Below are 15,137 nucleotides of genomic sequence, written 5' to 3'. Positions count from 1 at the left end.
GGCCCTGCTCTGTGTGTGACAGGGGGTGGCGCCGCAACCTCCCCATCGACCCTGCCTTGAGTGTGACAGGGGGCGGTGCCCCAACCCCCCAATCGGCCCTACCCTGAGCGTGACTGAGGGTGGCATTGCAACCTCCCGATCCGCCCTGCTCTGTGCATGACGGGCGGCGCCCCAACTCCCCAATCGGCCCTGCTCTGAGCCCGACCAGGGGCTGCACCTAGGGATTGGGCCTGCCCTCTGCCACCCGGGAGCAGACCTAAGCCAGCAGGTCGTTATCTCCCGAGGGGTCCCAGACTGCGAGAGGGCACAGGCCGGGCTGGGGGACCCCCCCCTCCCCCGCCACCCGAGTGCACAAATTTTTGTGCACCAGGCCTCTAGTTAGAGAATAAAGAGCTTTACAAATTACACTTGACATCAAGGAGTAACTGAAGCCTGCTCACTTTGTACCACATACCTCAACAGTGACAGACCCTCAGATGTTTCTGCGTCTGATGCAAACAGTCCAGTGCTGCATCTGGGGCTGAGAACCTTGGTCTGCAGCTGGTCATGGAAATTGGGGATCTTTGTGAGGCCTGTGTGGGCACCCCAGAACCTTGCCTTTGATAACATGGATTAGACCTGGTTTGCAGTCCTAAAGTAGGAATAGTCAATCAAAGGCAAATTTGTTTTTATATTTTACTCCACGCATCATTTCTTGTTGTACAATATGGTTCAGGAAACACAAGCCCCATCATGGAAAGTCCCATAAAAAGGGAATTCTACAGTCAAACCCAAACAGAGAAAAAAAAAATACTACCCATTGTGTCTGTCTAGAGGAAATACTCAATGCTTTGTGGATATGAAAGACTGATAAGGAATGCTTTAAGGATTTCTGTTTAAGTTTATTGAGCCCAGGGATCAGTAAACATTTTCTGTATAGAACCAGAGAGTAAATATTTCAGCTTGGAGGGTTATGTTGGTCTCTTGCAACCACTCAACTCTGCCATTGTAGCCTGAAAGGGGCCATTGACAAGTTAGATGGCTACTAGACTTCTCAGGGTGACCACCTCATAAATTATATGAATGTCTGATTACTATGTTGTACACTAAAAATTAATATAACATTGTATGTCAACTGTAATTGAAAAAAATAAAAATAAATCAATTGACCAAAAATAAAAGGAGCCATTGACCATAGGGAAGCCAATGGCCATGGGTGTGCTCCAATGGACCCTGAAACTGGAATTTGATATAATTTTCACATGTACAAAGTATTCTTCTTTGAGTCTTTTTAACCACTTAAAATTGTAAAAAACCACCCTTTGCTCATGGCTAGTACAAAAACAGGCAGTGAGCTGGCTTTTTGATGTGGTTCCCTGAAGCACCCCTAGTAGAGCCCACTGTTTCCCCACTCTATCTGACCACAGAACCTTCTCCCATCTCACCTGATGACACATTGACATTCCAGGAGATAGGGGGTCCTATAGGTAGGAGCCTCTCAACGTCCGGTCTATGGACCAGCAGCATCAGCATCATCTAGGAGCTTGTTAGAAATGCCGAATCTCATCTCGTATCAGAGCACTGACTCGAAGTCTTTGGGAATGGGACCCAGCAATCTATTCTCACAAGGTTTCCAATGACTCTGATGCCTCTTGAAGTTTTAGAAGCACTGCCCTAAACCACACAAGGAAAACTGCTGATGTGGGAACATTAAATGCCACCGGGGGGTGTCAGAACAGTTCATTCAGCCATTCATTCAATAAGCCAATTAGCATAAATTGAACACCTACTAGGGGCCAGACCCCTGAACAATGGTGATTTGAAATAATTAATAGAATACTGTTGGGCCCTTAATGGATGGGAGATTGTCTTACATCAGAGCCCCGGGGGATAGTTTTGAGTGGCTCTGCTTCTTATTTCCTCGTTTACTCAGCAGGCTTTGCTGGCTGGGGCCACACTCCCAGCTTGGGCAACACACAGGAAGGAGGTTTAATGCACTTTATATGAGTCAAGTGTTCCACATCGCCTAGATAATAAATGCCATTTCGCTACTAAGATCCTTTCAGCCACTGAAATTACCATTAAGTGCTGTCTCTGAGAATGTTAATATGCTTGGGTTTTGGTTTTGTGGGACAAGTTGCCCAACACTAGCAGTAAACATCCCAACAGAGGGTCCAGGTGTGTGCTCCATGCCTGCTGTCCCTCATTTTTAGTAGGAGAGGGGGATGTTGCTTTTCTAGCTTTGAAATGCAGTGCATTTGAGATCTGCCAGACTCATCAGCCGTCCTCCCAAATCTCAGATATACCCCCACACTTTAGAGCAGGACAAAGGTGTGGGGGCTTCTGGGGGAACCATGAAAATGGTGAAAACGAAGGTATTTGCCACGTGGCTTCTCTGCCATCTCCCCAACTGCCCATCAGCCAGGTCCTCACAGGGTGCCATAGCTTGTAGCCAAGGGGCCCAATAGCCGTTCTTCAGATCTGAAAATAGCAACTCTGAGAGGAGATTGCCAAGGAAAGACATGAAACCAGAGAGAATGAGAGAGAAGAGAGCGTGTGTGAGGGAGCATCCATCAGCAAATAGACCTGGAGGGTGGGAAATTGCAACAGTATTACAGGTCTGAAAGCACACAGACTTCTGCCTTTTAATAACCTGACCTGTTTATTGAAGGAAGAAGTTCCACCAAGGAACTAGCAGCAAAATGCAAAGCTGGAGAACAGGGCGAGAAGACACTCTTGTTTGTCCCGCGTGCTAATCCCAGGAGGGGGGACTGGAGGCTCAGGCACTCTGCTGGTTTCCCTGGTTTCAGGCTTCCATGGGTACTCAGCATGCTTCCTGCCAAGCCATTAGTGAAGGAAAGCTAATTAATAAGTAATGGATTTGTTCCACTCTTAGCAAAGAATACAGGCTTGTCCAGAATGAGCAAGGCTTTATAAATATTAAACCCCCACATCCTTACAAACAAGGTAAATCAGAACTTTCTATAATACATTCCCCTCAACAAGCCTGTGAGACTGGTATTATTTGCCCTGTTGAGAAAACGGAAGCTCAGAGACAGTGATAGACTTGCCCAGAGTCACCCAGCAACTGAGTACCAGAGCCCACAGCACCAGGTAGGACTTTCTGACATGCAGGCCCCTTATCCACTCCGCTAAGTTCCAGCCCACAGTCTGCTCATTGTTTCCATGACCCACCGTTTCTTTCTGGAGGGTAGACCCCAGTCACTCAGGAGAACATCGGAATTGTGCTTCTGCTCATCTCAAGATTAAAGAATTATTTGGTGTAAATTCCTTCCAGTTTCTGTTTCCTAGATCCCTAGTTTCTAAAATGGAGACCCATATTTAAGCAAAACACAAAGCACTTAAAGCTCTACATCACATCATAACTACATAATCTGGTGACCAGAATAGGTGTGCAAAATTAGCAGGCTCATGGTATGATGCTCAGTTGATGTTTTAAATGACTACCCATAAAACTAACCTAACATAAACTTACTCCTTTTTTTTTTAATACCATGAGTAGAATATAGCCCTGATGCTTTTTTCTTCTTTTTTTTTACTATGATTTTATATCTGATGCTCTGCCCAAGAATCGCTGGGTACTAAAGAATGTGAAATCTACCATTTCCAAACAAGTTTTACTTTAGGACTCCTACTACCCAGGAATTCTGAATAGTCTGAGTTACTTCACAAGAGTGATAAATGTGAAAGATTCTAATAATATGTTCTCAGTTAAAATCCCAGAGAAATTCAACCTGAGCTGTCAGGAAAGCGCTGGAGCAGTGGGCCTGGGAGAGGCTCCCATCCAGGGACTTTCTCTGTGAACTTTGGCTTCCTTGCCTTCCAATGAGGATGTTCCTGATTTTTTTTTATGAAGAGTTTTCATTGTATTTTTGCAAGTGCTTCTCATAGAAATCATAATAGCAATAATAAAAATAATAATGATAAACATGGTATTGCCCTAAAGCTCTAAATCTAATTTCTTCTCTCAGCTTCAGTTTTCAATGGAAGGACAAATATAAGTGTGTTTTTTGGTTAGGAAATCATATTTCTGGGCAATGCCTCTATTCCATTTTAAGTTTCTCTAGGCTTTTGTTAGTTAGTGCAACACCAGCTGCTATAACAAGACAAAACCCTCACATTTGAGCAGTGTAGCACAACAGAAGTGCCTTGTCACCTCATAGGAAGGTCCAGGTCTTCCTGGTCAACTATCAAGTTTCCTGGAGGTGTGGATTGTAGGACCCAAGTTACTGCTGAGTCATGGCCTGGCCATCCTCCAGGGCCCTATTTTTGCTGGCAAAAGGGGAAAGCAAGAGTGTAGATGGGATGGCTGCTTCTAATTGCTTTAGTCTGGCAGGTACACACAGTATTTTGACTACAACTCATAAACCATCTCTAGCCACATGGCATGACTTCCTTACATTGGGGACTAGAAATGCAATTTCCAACTGGGCAGCCATTTTCCAAAGACTTTGATCTACCATGGAGGAGGGAGGGTAAATTCTGGTACATGTTGGCCATCTCAGCCACAAGACAGGAGCCCATGCCTTCTACAATTGTGCTACTTACAGAGACATTTTTATCACACCAAGTAGTTATCTTCTTGAACCCTTCTGTCTTATGACCATTCCTGGGACATGACTTCCTTAGGGAGGCCTGCTGTGACCCATGGGTACCCATGGAATGTCCCCAAATATAATTAGCTTCACCCTGAATAATCTAATTTCCGTATTTCACTCCCATCTTCCCAATTAGACTGTAGTTCTGTGACAGCAGTGAAATGCCTGTCTCATTCATCACCATATTTTTAGTGCCTAACACTGACCTGGCTGGCATATTATAGACACACAATATATATTTGAGAAGGAAGGAAGTGCAGAAGAAAGGATGGAAGGTTAAGGAAGGTAGGAATGGAAGGAGGTGGGCTGGTTGGCTCTGGAGGTAGCTCAGTCAGGCTACCTGTAATTTGTACCATAGAGGATTTCAAGAGAGTGACCAATAAACGGGCTGGTCACATTTCAGTGCCAAGAACCCATACCTCTTTGGAAAATAGTTGCGCACACCCATATAATCCCTCTGGGAAATCTCTGACAGAAATTGAAAAAGACTAAAGATTTTCTGTCTTTTGCTTCTAAATGCCTCTACATACAATGGAATACTACTCAGCAACAAAAAAGAATGAACTATTAATACATGCTACAACATGAATGAATCTCAAAATAATTATGCTAAGTGAAAGAAATGAGACAAAAATAGTGCATACTGTATTACTCCATTTATATAAAAATTTTGGAAATGCAAACTAACTTTTAGTGACAGAAGCATATATCTAGTTATTTCAACCTGGGATAAGGTAGTTGGAGGTGATAGATATGGTCATTTCCTTAATTGTGGTAATGATTCACACACACACACACACACACACACACACACACACATATATATGTGTGTGTGTGTGTGTGTGTGTGTGTGTGTGTGTGTATGTCAAAACTTCTCAAATTATACACTTGAAATATGTGGAATTTATTGTATGCCAATTAAACTTCAATAAAACTGTTAAAAATAAAAATAAATAGATGTGAGTTTAAAAGTATATTAACCCAGAACCAATTCCCTCCATCCAATCATTCCTAACTCTTACGTGGTCTGTGTCTCAAAAAATACTTGTAAGTAGATAGGTATCTACCTCCATGGTAAAGTTGGCAAGTATGCATTTATGGCTTCTTTTGGAAAAACAGCATAATTCTCTTGACCCCTGTTTGAATATGGCTTCCAGCTCAAAAGATGACTGAGTCACGGAGACAGAGTGTGGGCCATTTATATCGTCTATTTCCGCACATACACATATAAGCTCTCACATGTTGAAATCTGCTTTTTCCCAGGTTGGGTGGCCAAACCCATCACTGACACCCCATCCCAGGCACCCAGCCACCCCTCACCATTACCATGGCCGAAGACGCTGACATGCGCAATGAGCTGGAGGAGATGCAGAGGAGGGCCGACCAGCTGGCTGATGAGGTGAGGGATGGGGTTTATTCTAATATCTCAATTAAAATAAACACACACACACACCACTAGGCTGCTGGAGCAGGCTCAATTCTGAGAGCTGATTGTTACATTTTCTGGAACTTTGAAAGCTGGTATAAAAATTGAATTGCATAAACTGACAACTAAATAAATTATATTAAAATCAGAGGTCATACTCAAAACTCATCACTTCCTAATCATTTTACTATTTTTTACTACTATCTATGCTTTCAAAGTTCTTGACATGTTTGGGGTCTGTAATGGTGCATTACTATAATCTTTGCCAAGGTCATCATCAGTGACACCATGATGTACTCAGAAACCAGACACGTGAGAGTATTTCTACTGTGGGAATCTACAAACACTACAAATCAGGGATGGATTTATTGTTTTGTTGATTATCTAGATTTAAGAAAGGGAAGAAAATCTTAATAATGCAGATTAAACTTAAAAATGTGCACATGTGCAACTATTACACGATGAATACCACGAAAGATTAAAAAAAACCTTCTAGTATTTGAGAACTATGATTCTCTTCAGCAAAGAAGTCTCTCGCATCATTAGTAAATGAGTAAAGTTCCAAGGTATGTCTTTATTGCTTCACTTTCCTCTTACTCATTAACATAAATGAAAATATCAACCAGCGTTCATGTCAGAACCAACTTGTTCTACCTGTACTTAGTTATGGGCACAGAGCTTAGCACAAATCAACAAAAGCTTTCTGTAGAATCAATTGGTTATGTGGAATTTATAACAAAGAGTATTGTATATTTTATTATTTGTAAATTTTGTGCTATTCATCCTTTATAAACTTAAATCACATATATTCTTTTTTTTTTTTCTGGAAGGCCAGATGTGAAACATTTGCTAGCATGCACTGCTTACAGCCATTCTATTTTGAAAAGCAGGCTGCTCACAGCTCTTCCAGGAAAGTTAACATTCTTTGTTTCTGCAGAATCTTGTCCAAAATAAGTTTGTCACTTAAAAGCACAGCTTTGAGACATCACACTGACTGTTAGATTCTAGTAATCTGAAAGGAACTGAGAAAAAAGTGACAACACTGTGCCTGAGGGACCAGACTTCCCATCTCATTTTTTTTCTTATCTGAGGGTGAAGATAATTATTATAGCTGCCTCCATGGGCTCATTATTTCAAACATGCTTGATTTTTTTCACCCTAAGGTATCAGTTTAATTTGTATTGATAAGAACTTCCAATTGTGTTTCTAGGGGCTTTATAATAATAAAAAAAAAACACCTCAATGTTAGATTCATCTCAATTCATGAAAAATTATATTTGTGCTTAAAATTCAATATTCCCATTCCAGGGTGGTCAAGTTAGTCCTCTGAGTATTTGAGATCACTTTTCATGCAGCCTGCACATGAAAAATTATCTTTTCTAGATTACTTTGTCTGATATCAAGATCAGCTTCATATGGTTTTGATTGTATGAAGATCAGCTGCAATGTAATTGCTTTAGGGAATCTTATTATGTAGAATGCCTACATAATAAGGAAAGAGATTGAAAATGGGAAGATCTTTTGTGTTTCAGTTACAAATATAAAAGAATATGTAATAGTAACCCTTTGTGTTTCTCAAGGGAAGAATGTAATTCTGATTTTCCAAGACCTCTAGATCCTGCACTTATAATATTTATGTTTTTTTTTGTCTTAGTCACTCGAAAGCACCCGTCGTATGCTGCAACTGGTTGAAGAGGTAAGGAGTGACCATATTGTATGATAAACTGATCCCACTCGCTAACATATTCTTTCCCTGGGCCCTCCTGCCTTTCCCTGTGCTGACTGATTCTGGTGTTAACGGAGCCTACCTGGAAGCCATATAGTGAGGGAGATGCTATATTGAAGTTGCCAGGTAGTCATCAAAGTACCACCTCCCAGCCCAGACTACCTTTATAATCTGAGAAGCAGAGATGGACAGTATTTTCCAGTAAATGCTCCCAATTAAAACAAATCAGAGTGACTTTTAGTATACAAAGGAATGATCTACATCAAAAACTATTTGTAATGATTTTGATGCCTTTAAGTTGCATCTAATCTTGACATCCTCTTCTGTCTTCAGCCACATATGTGACTTTTTAAAATATGTACCCCCTATACATATAACATTTTCGGAAATTTTTATGTTTGGACTCAGGCACTAAAATGCATGATATAAGAGGGGGAAAAATAAAATTCATGAAATAAAAGGATAATTCTTTAATAAGGGTGAAATATTAAGACCAATAATGTAAATATAGAAGCTTTTTTATATCCCTGACTCTGGATGAAACATCCATTTGCAAGCCATGGTTAATGAATTCCCAAAAACTATTTTTAAATGGGTAAAATAGGTCAGATAGCAATTATGGAATCAAAAGGCCACTTGCAATAAAACTCACTGGTTCCAATTTGGGAGAGCAGCAGTCAACCAGGAAGAATAAAAGGATTAATTGAACATGCCCTTTGGGAGAGATAAAATGGAAAAAGAATAGGGTGGGTTATATTTATTTAAATAAATAAAATAAGTCTAATAGTTTTTATTCAGGAAGATGCTGCTTTAGCTATGGTTTGAAACTGATAAGCAATGTGTAAATTCATGTGTGGTTATCATTTTTAGAGATCTTGGAGGCTCTGTAGCAGAATAATTAAATGAGCCAACTCTCCTGATGCCACTGTAAATTGCTTATACAAGGACATGAAAGGGAAAAAAAAAGATAAATTTTCCCAGGCTAAGAGGAAGGGCAACTGCCTATCACACCAAAGGAGCCAACATCGTCCCTTATTTCTCCAGCTTTAGCTAGGAATGAAATATCATGGTTAGATGTGAATTGCCACAGGAGGAGCAGGGAGAGGTGATAACTAGGAGCTCCTAGGACACTTGGGAAGGGCAGGGAGGTGGATTTAATAAAGTCTGTTATCACCAAAAAATGACAAATAGAGCCTGCAGCGTAGCACAAATTGGCACCCACAGGGAGGCAGGCGCTTAAGGGGTCCTCATCAGCATAGGAAAGCAGCCTTTGCTCTCTAAATGAAGAGAAGTTGTTGTTTGCTCTATTCTGGGAACACCATTCATGCAGAAATACTTGAAGACCAAGGAGGAGGCAGATCACCTATATCCAGGAGTGCTGGAGAGGCTTTCGGAGTAGACTGATTGTTCCTCAATCTGAGAGCAAGCGAAAGGACAAACCTTAGGAACGTTTTCTGTGTGAGCTCTGACATTGACCTGAAGGGAGCCCCGAGGTCTGCTGACATAATTATCCTGATACATCTTTATCACCTTCAACCACAGCCTCTAAGCTCGTTTTTTTGTTTTGTTTTTTTTTAAATATACGAACTAACTTTTTTTAAAAAATATATTTTATTGATTTCTTACAGAGAGGAAGGGAGAGAGATAGAGAGTTAGAAACATCGATGAGAGAGAAACATCGATCAGCTGCCTCCTGCACATCTCCTACTGGGGATATGCCCGCAACCAAGGTACATGCCCTTGACCTGAATTGAACCTGGGACCTTTCAGTCCGCAGGCCAACGCTTTATCCACTGAGCCAAACCGGTTTCGGCAAAGCTCGTTTTTTAATGTTTTACTTACATGCATGCACAATGAAGTCAATCTCTAAAGTAGCAGAACTATCTCCAACTTGCTTACCCGTGCAATGTCAAGACACTTCCCAAAACATGGGATGTGCGGGAGCAAATGCATCAGAACGCACCACTTTGAACCGGCCCCTCCCCCAGCAGAGTGTTTGGGCTGCAGACACCTTGTTTGGGTCTTAAATCGAAGACAGTGTCCACCGGTTTTCAAAAAGGAGTGTCTGCTCCGATTTACTCTGCGGGAAAGGAATCTTAAAAGCTCTATTGGTTGAAGTAAGATTCTCAAATCATACCTATTTGTTTCTCCTAAAGTGTTTCTTGATCAGGCATGAAGTTATTCTTTAGAACAAAGGAGCAAAACAGATGGAAGCTCTCTCCCTCCTCCAATGAACAACAGGAGGCTCGTAGCCTGTCCATCCTTGGAAAATGATGAGCAAACCATGATTAGAGTAGACTGACTTGTTCTTACTTCCTCCTGGGTTCTTTTATGTGTATGTCAAACACCTCTTATGCCTAGGGCATTGGCTATTCAGATGATTTTCTGCTTTTCAATCAAAAAGGAAATTCTCTTTAAAGAGAACCAGCATTAAATATTCATCAAGGGCAGAAATGATTTAGAAAACCCGAGCATTAAAACACCAGGATCTTGCCCACGATCCCAAAATGCATCAATGCTATCTAATTTGAATTGAGCAGGATTCCTATTGAGATTCAGTCTCAAAGACAGGAAAGGTTACTAAGCTCATGATGTCTCCCTAAGGCCAACAATATCACTTGCTGTGGAATGTCCGACTGTGCCATCTTTCACAGACGGGAGGGTGTAACAGAGTTGTGTGGTAGCGGCTTGGTTTTTAGTAGAAGCCACATTAGCATTAAGGATGATGTAAAGTTACATAGCGGTCAGTGGGGAAAGTTCAGAGGAGCTGAATGCCATACACAAGTAAAAAGGTTACAGATAATAGAGCACTTGGTTCCCTCCTGGAGGTACTGTCTCTTTTGATGGATGCATTTCAGCAAATATATATGGAATGTCTAACCCTGGGAGTGAATGAGAAGAAAAAAATTTAGATTGTGCAGGAACACAGCTATACAAAGAGCTCTCCAAATTCAAGGTCATACCTGCCTTAAGAGCCTAGAGGAGGCAATGATTACTTCTGGTAGGAGAGTCATGAATGTATCCTAAAGGAGGGAATATTTGATTCCAGACAAAAATATTAACTCTGCAAACACTAAAAGCAGTCTACACATGAATGCCTTGGGCTCTGAAAACTCAGCCTGGGAAAAGCCACACTGCTTTAAGGCAGGCTGGTTCAAGAGCCTGGAGTGGTGCCTCGGGGCTTCCCAACATTTCAGGCCTGTTTTAGCATCTTTTCTTTTTATGCCAATTTATATTTTGAGACACATTGGGCACAAGAAGAGAATAAGCATTCCACAGCGATGGCTGTGTTAGGCCAGACTTTCTACTAAGGTGGAAAATTCAGGCTGGGCAGCTGTGCCCAGTCAGGCAGACGTGGGTCTTTGGGAATTCTGGCAGTTAGAGTGCCTGGCCTCTGCTAGTTTCAGCTCGCATGTATTGGATTTGGGGGAAAGCATCTCAGAATGACAAAAGAAAGACTTTTAAATGTTCCACAAACATGATTTTAGTTCATCTGCAAAAAGAGGGGGAAAAATAGAGGGGGGAAAATGGGAAAAAAAAATCCCTCACATCTCAAACTGCCCTGCTTTTGACAATTACCCCAGCAACTTCAAATAGAAACCAAGAATTGAACTAAGACAAAAATAGAACCGCCTCCTCTCATTCTTAGCTATTAAAACATAATAATCTCTAAGGAAGAGGAGAAAATAATATTCTGCCTCCCCTGAGATATTGCCCCCAGGCCTGCCCTTCTCTCTTGCAAAGAACAATCCAGTCATTTTGATAAAAGCTGTCAGCAAAAGAGTGAAGCCACGTGTACACTCTAATATTTATTGAGAGCCTACTATGTGCCAGGTACTGTGCTGAAAGCTATCATCATTAAGCATATATTATCTCACTCAGTCCTTGTAGCCACTGTTCACGACTACAGTTGACCCTGGAACAATGCCGAGGTTAGAGGCACCCACCTCCTGTGCTATCAAAAATCTGAGTATAACTACAGCATTTTAATCTCCATTTTACCAAGGAAGAAATGGAGGTACACACTGCTTAAGTAACTTGCATGAGACACACAAATGCAAATGGCAGAGATGAAATTAAAGTTCAGGTCTACCGGATTCCAGAGTGAAATATTATGCACAGCACCTAACTTCCTGTCCACCATACTATATTTCCTTTTTTGCTTTGAGAATTACACACACACACATAGAAGGATCTAAGAAAACAAACAAAAATAAAAGCAACTCATTCTAAACTGATTGAGAGTCTTTATAAATGAAGTCCTTTTTCTTAATGTACTCCTTTTTGAACCACAGTCTCCCATGGAGTTGAACTTGTAGAAGCCTTTTACATTCCATAGCTCATTTTATCCTCCTGAGTAGTCTGGGAAGTGAAGGAGCTATTGCTATTACCACCAGAAGCTGGGAAAGCTGAGAAACAGAATAGGTGATTCTAGAAACAAAATTTCAAAGGTAAGTCTAGATTCAGAGTAACTGACTCCCAGATCCCCGCTCCTCCCACCTGACCAGATTGTCTCTCACTGTGAAGCACAATTGAGAAGCCATGCATTTGTCTACCTACCTCTTATCCTTAGTGCCTGGAGCAGAATGGAGGCTCAATAAACTCTTAGTGAGTGAGTGAGTGAGTGAATGAATGAATGAATGAATGAGTGAGCAAGGGAGTGAATGAACCAACCTACTAACCACCAATGTTATATGGCATCTCTACCCTTATCTTAAAGATGGAGAAACATCCCGAGAGGCCAGGCGACTCTCTCAGTCTCATAACTAGTTGCTGGCTGAGCTAAGAGCACAACCCAGCATTCCTGATTCCCTGGTCCATGTTCACTGCTTCTGTTCTCCCAAATTGGGGTCAACTTTTGCCCCTTCAGATTAGTTCTGTGAATTATTCCAGTGTTGAAACATCTAGCACCAAACAGAGCAAGTGTGAAATTATATTTGCAGAGCTCCATATAAAATAAAGGGTATAATAACATATCAAAAAAGTATAAACAGATGAGAACTGGCCAAACTGAAATCACTAACCTTTTTCCCACCCATTGTCCCCAATAGAATGGAACCAGGATCTTATGCACAGCCTTGAGTTGATGCTCTGAGATGCCTCTTCGGCTCACCAGAACTTGCCTGAATAAGCCATCTGCTTTTTAAAATTTCTTATCATACATAATGGCTAACATTTGCAGGAAAAGGCATAGAAAGCATTCAAATACAGGCTAGTGTAGATGAATGTCCATTCACAACACATTTAAGAAAGAGATTTTGAAATGTCTTCTGGGGTCGGGAATTCTGCTGCTCAATCCTCACACCAGCAGCAGCAGCACAGGCGAGCTTGTTAGAAATGCAAAAATCTCAGGCTTTCTCCAGTCCTACTGAATCAGGGTCCACATTTTAACAAGGTATTTTCTAAACAGGGGACTCATGTGCACATTTAAGTGTGAGAAGTAGTGGTCTAGAAGCTTCTGATGCTAGTGGGTAATAATGTTATTTTTAGGTTGCCTAGATATCCTGCTCTAGTAATTTATTTTATAAACACTTCAGTAATGCTAAATATAGACCAGGCACGAATCTACCACATGCCACATATTAACTCATTCAATTCCCACAACAACTCAATGACGTAGTAACTATTATTATATATGACAAATGAGAGAACTAAAGCACAGAGCAATTAAGACATTTGCCTGAGGTCTCACAGCTAAGAAATGAAATCAGTAGGTTTCCAGGGCAGAGTCTGGCTCTAGAATCTGTGCTGATCATGACCCCTGAAGTCCTCCTGAGCTGTCACTCTCCAGACTGCATCCTGATTTCACAACTGAAGCCTATCCAACTATTTTTAAAAGCAAGGCAGGCTTCGGTGTTTGGGAGAGTTAGCCTTACCCATTCTCTGAAATGGGCAATTATAAAAGCTCACAAAAGTCACTTTTAGTGTTTTATTTAATTTTTGGAAGCACTATTAGAATTGAATTGTTAAAATACCATTTTAAAAAATCCTCTGTTGACCTCCACTAACATCTCTCTCTTTCTTATTTAAAATAAGTCAGTAGAAAATAAACGGGGCTATGAGAGATGGCTAATTTTAGAATATGTTCTAGGAGACACAGGAGCTTTCCATGAAAAACAAAACAAAACAATTCATCCAAACTGTAAGCAATGCCATTTTATACTTATTAACAGTTACCCGGTGGAACGGAAGGTCTTTACTTCCATTGAGAACTGTAATAAAGAACTGCAAGAAAGCTCATGAATGAATTATTTTCTCATACTGCATTACTGTGCAGAATTGTGTTTCAGAATAAAGAAATTTGGATTTCACCTGAAATAAGAAATAGATTTATTTTAGGTTATTCTGAAATCCTTATTTTATGAGAATGACCTTTATTTCTCATCTGCCAATCCTTTTCTAAATCTCACAGAAGAGTGAGTTTCCTTCTGAGCTGTGTTTCTCAACCTCTGTGAAGCAATCTTTTCCTTTGGTAAACCTAAAAATCTTGCCCCCAAGATTCTTACACATCTTCCCCATGTGGCATTCCCCCCTACCCCACCCAATTCGCTGATGGAGACTTTCTGATACATCAGGCCAGAGAAGAAGATTTAGTCTAGAAGATTTTGTAAGATTAGCTTTCTGTGGTTGATGTTATGAAAACTGCAGGTGTTTTTATTTCCCAATATAAAATCCCAGTATAATATTAAGTATGTGTATTCCAATTTTGTGCCAAGCCCTATCTACACGGAACTATATCTCCCTCTTCTACCCTGAGGATCCCTGATAGAGCAAGTCCATAGGTAACCCATTCCTCTGAGTCCCTCCTGAGCCCCTAAACTCTTGCCATATTTCCTCCCTCTTTTTCTTGGGACCTTCTTCATTTTCCATTTCTAATAGAGCTAATTATCCCCTTTACTGATTTATCTTTCTCTCTTTTCTCTCTAACTCTTTTTCAACTTTGCTACCATTATTGGAATATAGAGTAAAGATGCTGGTATCAGGACTTTGGTTATGTTGGATGAACAAGGAGGTAAGTTGAGATTTCTTCAGTAAGAACAATTTCTCGTCTGAATAAAGTGCATTAAAAAATTGTGCAGACACAGGTGGTCATTTTCCCACATGTTAAACACATAGATGAATGTGAAGATTCTAGCATTTTCATCATCTTGCCTTCCTTTTATATTGAAAAGATTGTAAAGGTAAATGTATGGAAATGTTGAGGCCCTCATGATTAAATGAATAGCACTACTCTCCCTGTTATATATGGTAGGGTAACAGATTTTTAAAAGCAAAAATTATTTGTGTGGTTGATTTTTTAAATGATAATATTTTGGACAGTGTGAGAATTTTCTTATTCCCCTTATTCCCACTCTTTTCAATAAATTTGATTTTCTTCTAAATATAT

At 40.6% G+C, this 15,137-nt stretch overlaps 1 protein-coding gene across 4 annotated transcripts in view; it reads left to right on the top strand.

The window, feature by feature from the left end:
- Window positions 1–15,137, top strand: part of SNAP25 (synaptosomal-associated protein, 25kDa) — an 85,249-nt gene that overhangs the window by 50,532 nt on the left and 19,580 nt on the right. For all 4 annotated transcript variants that reach the window (XM_005874653.2, XM_005874652.2, XM_005874654.2 and 1 more), the window contains 3 exons: window positions 5,862–5,997; window positions 7,679–7,720; window positions 14,714–14,762. In XM_005874653.2, the coding sequence (XP_005874715.1) occupies window positions 5,926–5,997; window positions 7,679–7,720; window positions 14,714–14,762 (163 nt within the window). In that variant the 5' untranslated portion in view covers window positions 5,862–5,925. The remainder of the gene's footprint in view (window positions 1–5,861; window positions 5,998–7,678; window positions 7,721–14,713; window positions 14,763–15,137) is intronic.

Source organism: Myotis brandtii, unplaced genomic scaffold (assembly GCF_000412655.1).
Source record: "Myotis brandtii unplaced genomic scaffold, ASM41265v1 scaffold45, whole genome shotgun sequence".
Classification (NCBI taxonomy): domain Eukaryota; kingdom Metazoa; phylum Chordata; class Mammalia; order Chiroptera; family Vespertilionidae; genus Myotis; species Myotis brandtii.
Note: the sequence above shows the minus strand (reverse complement) of the source record. Positions and strands in the feature narration are given on the sequence as shown.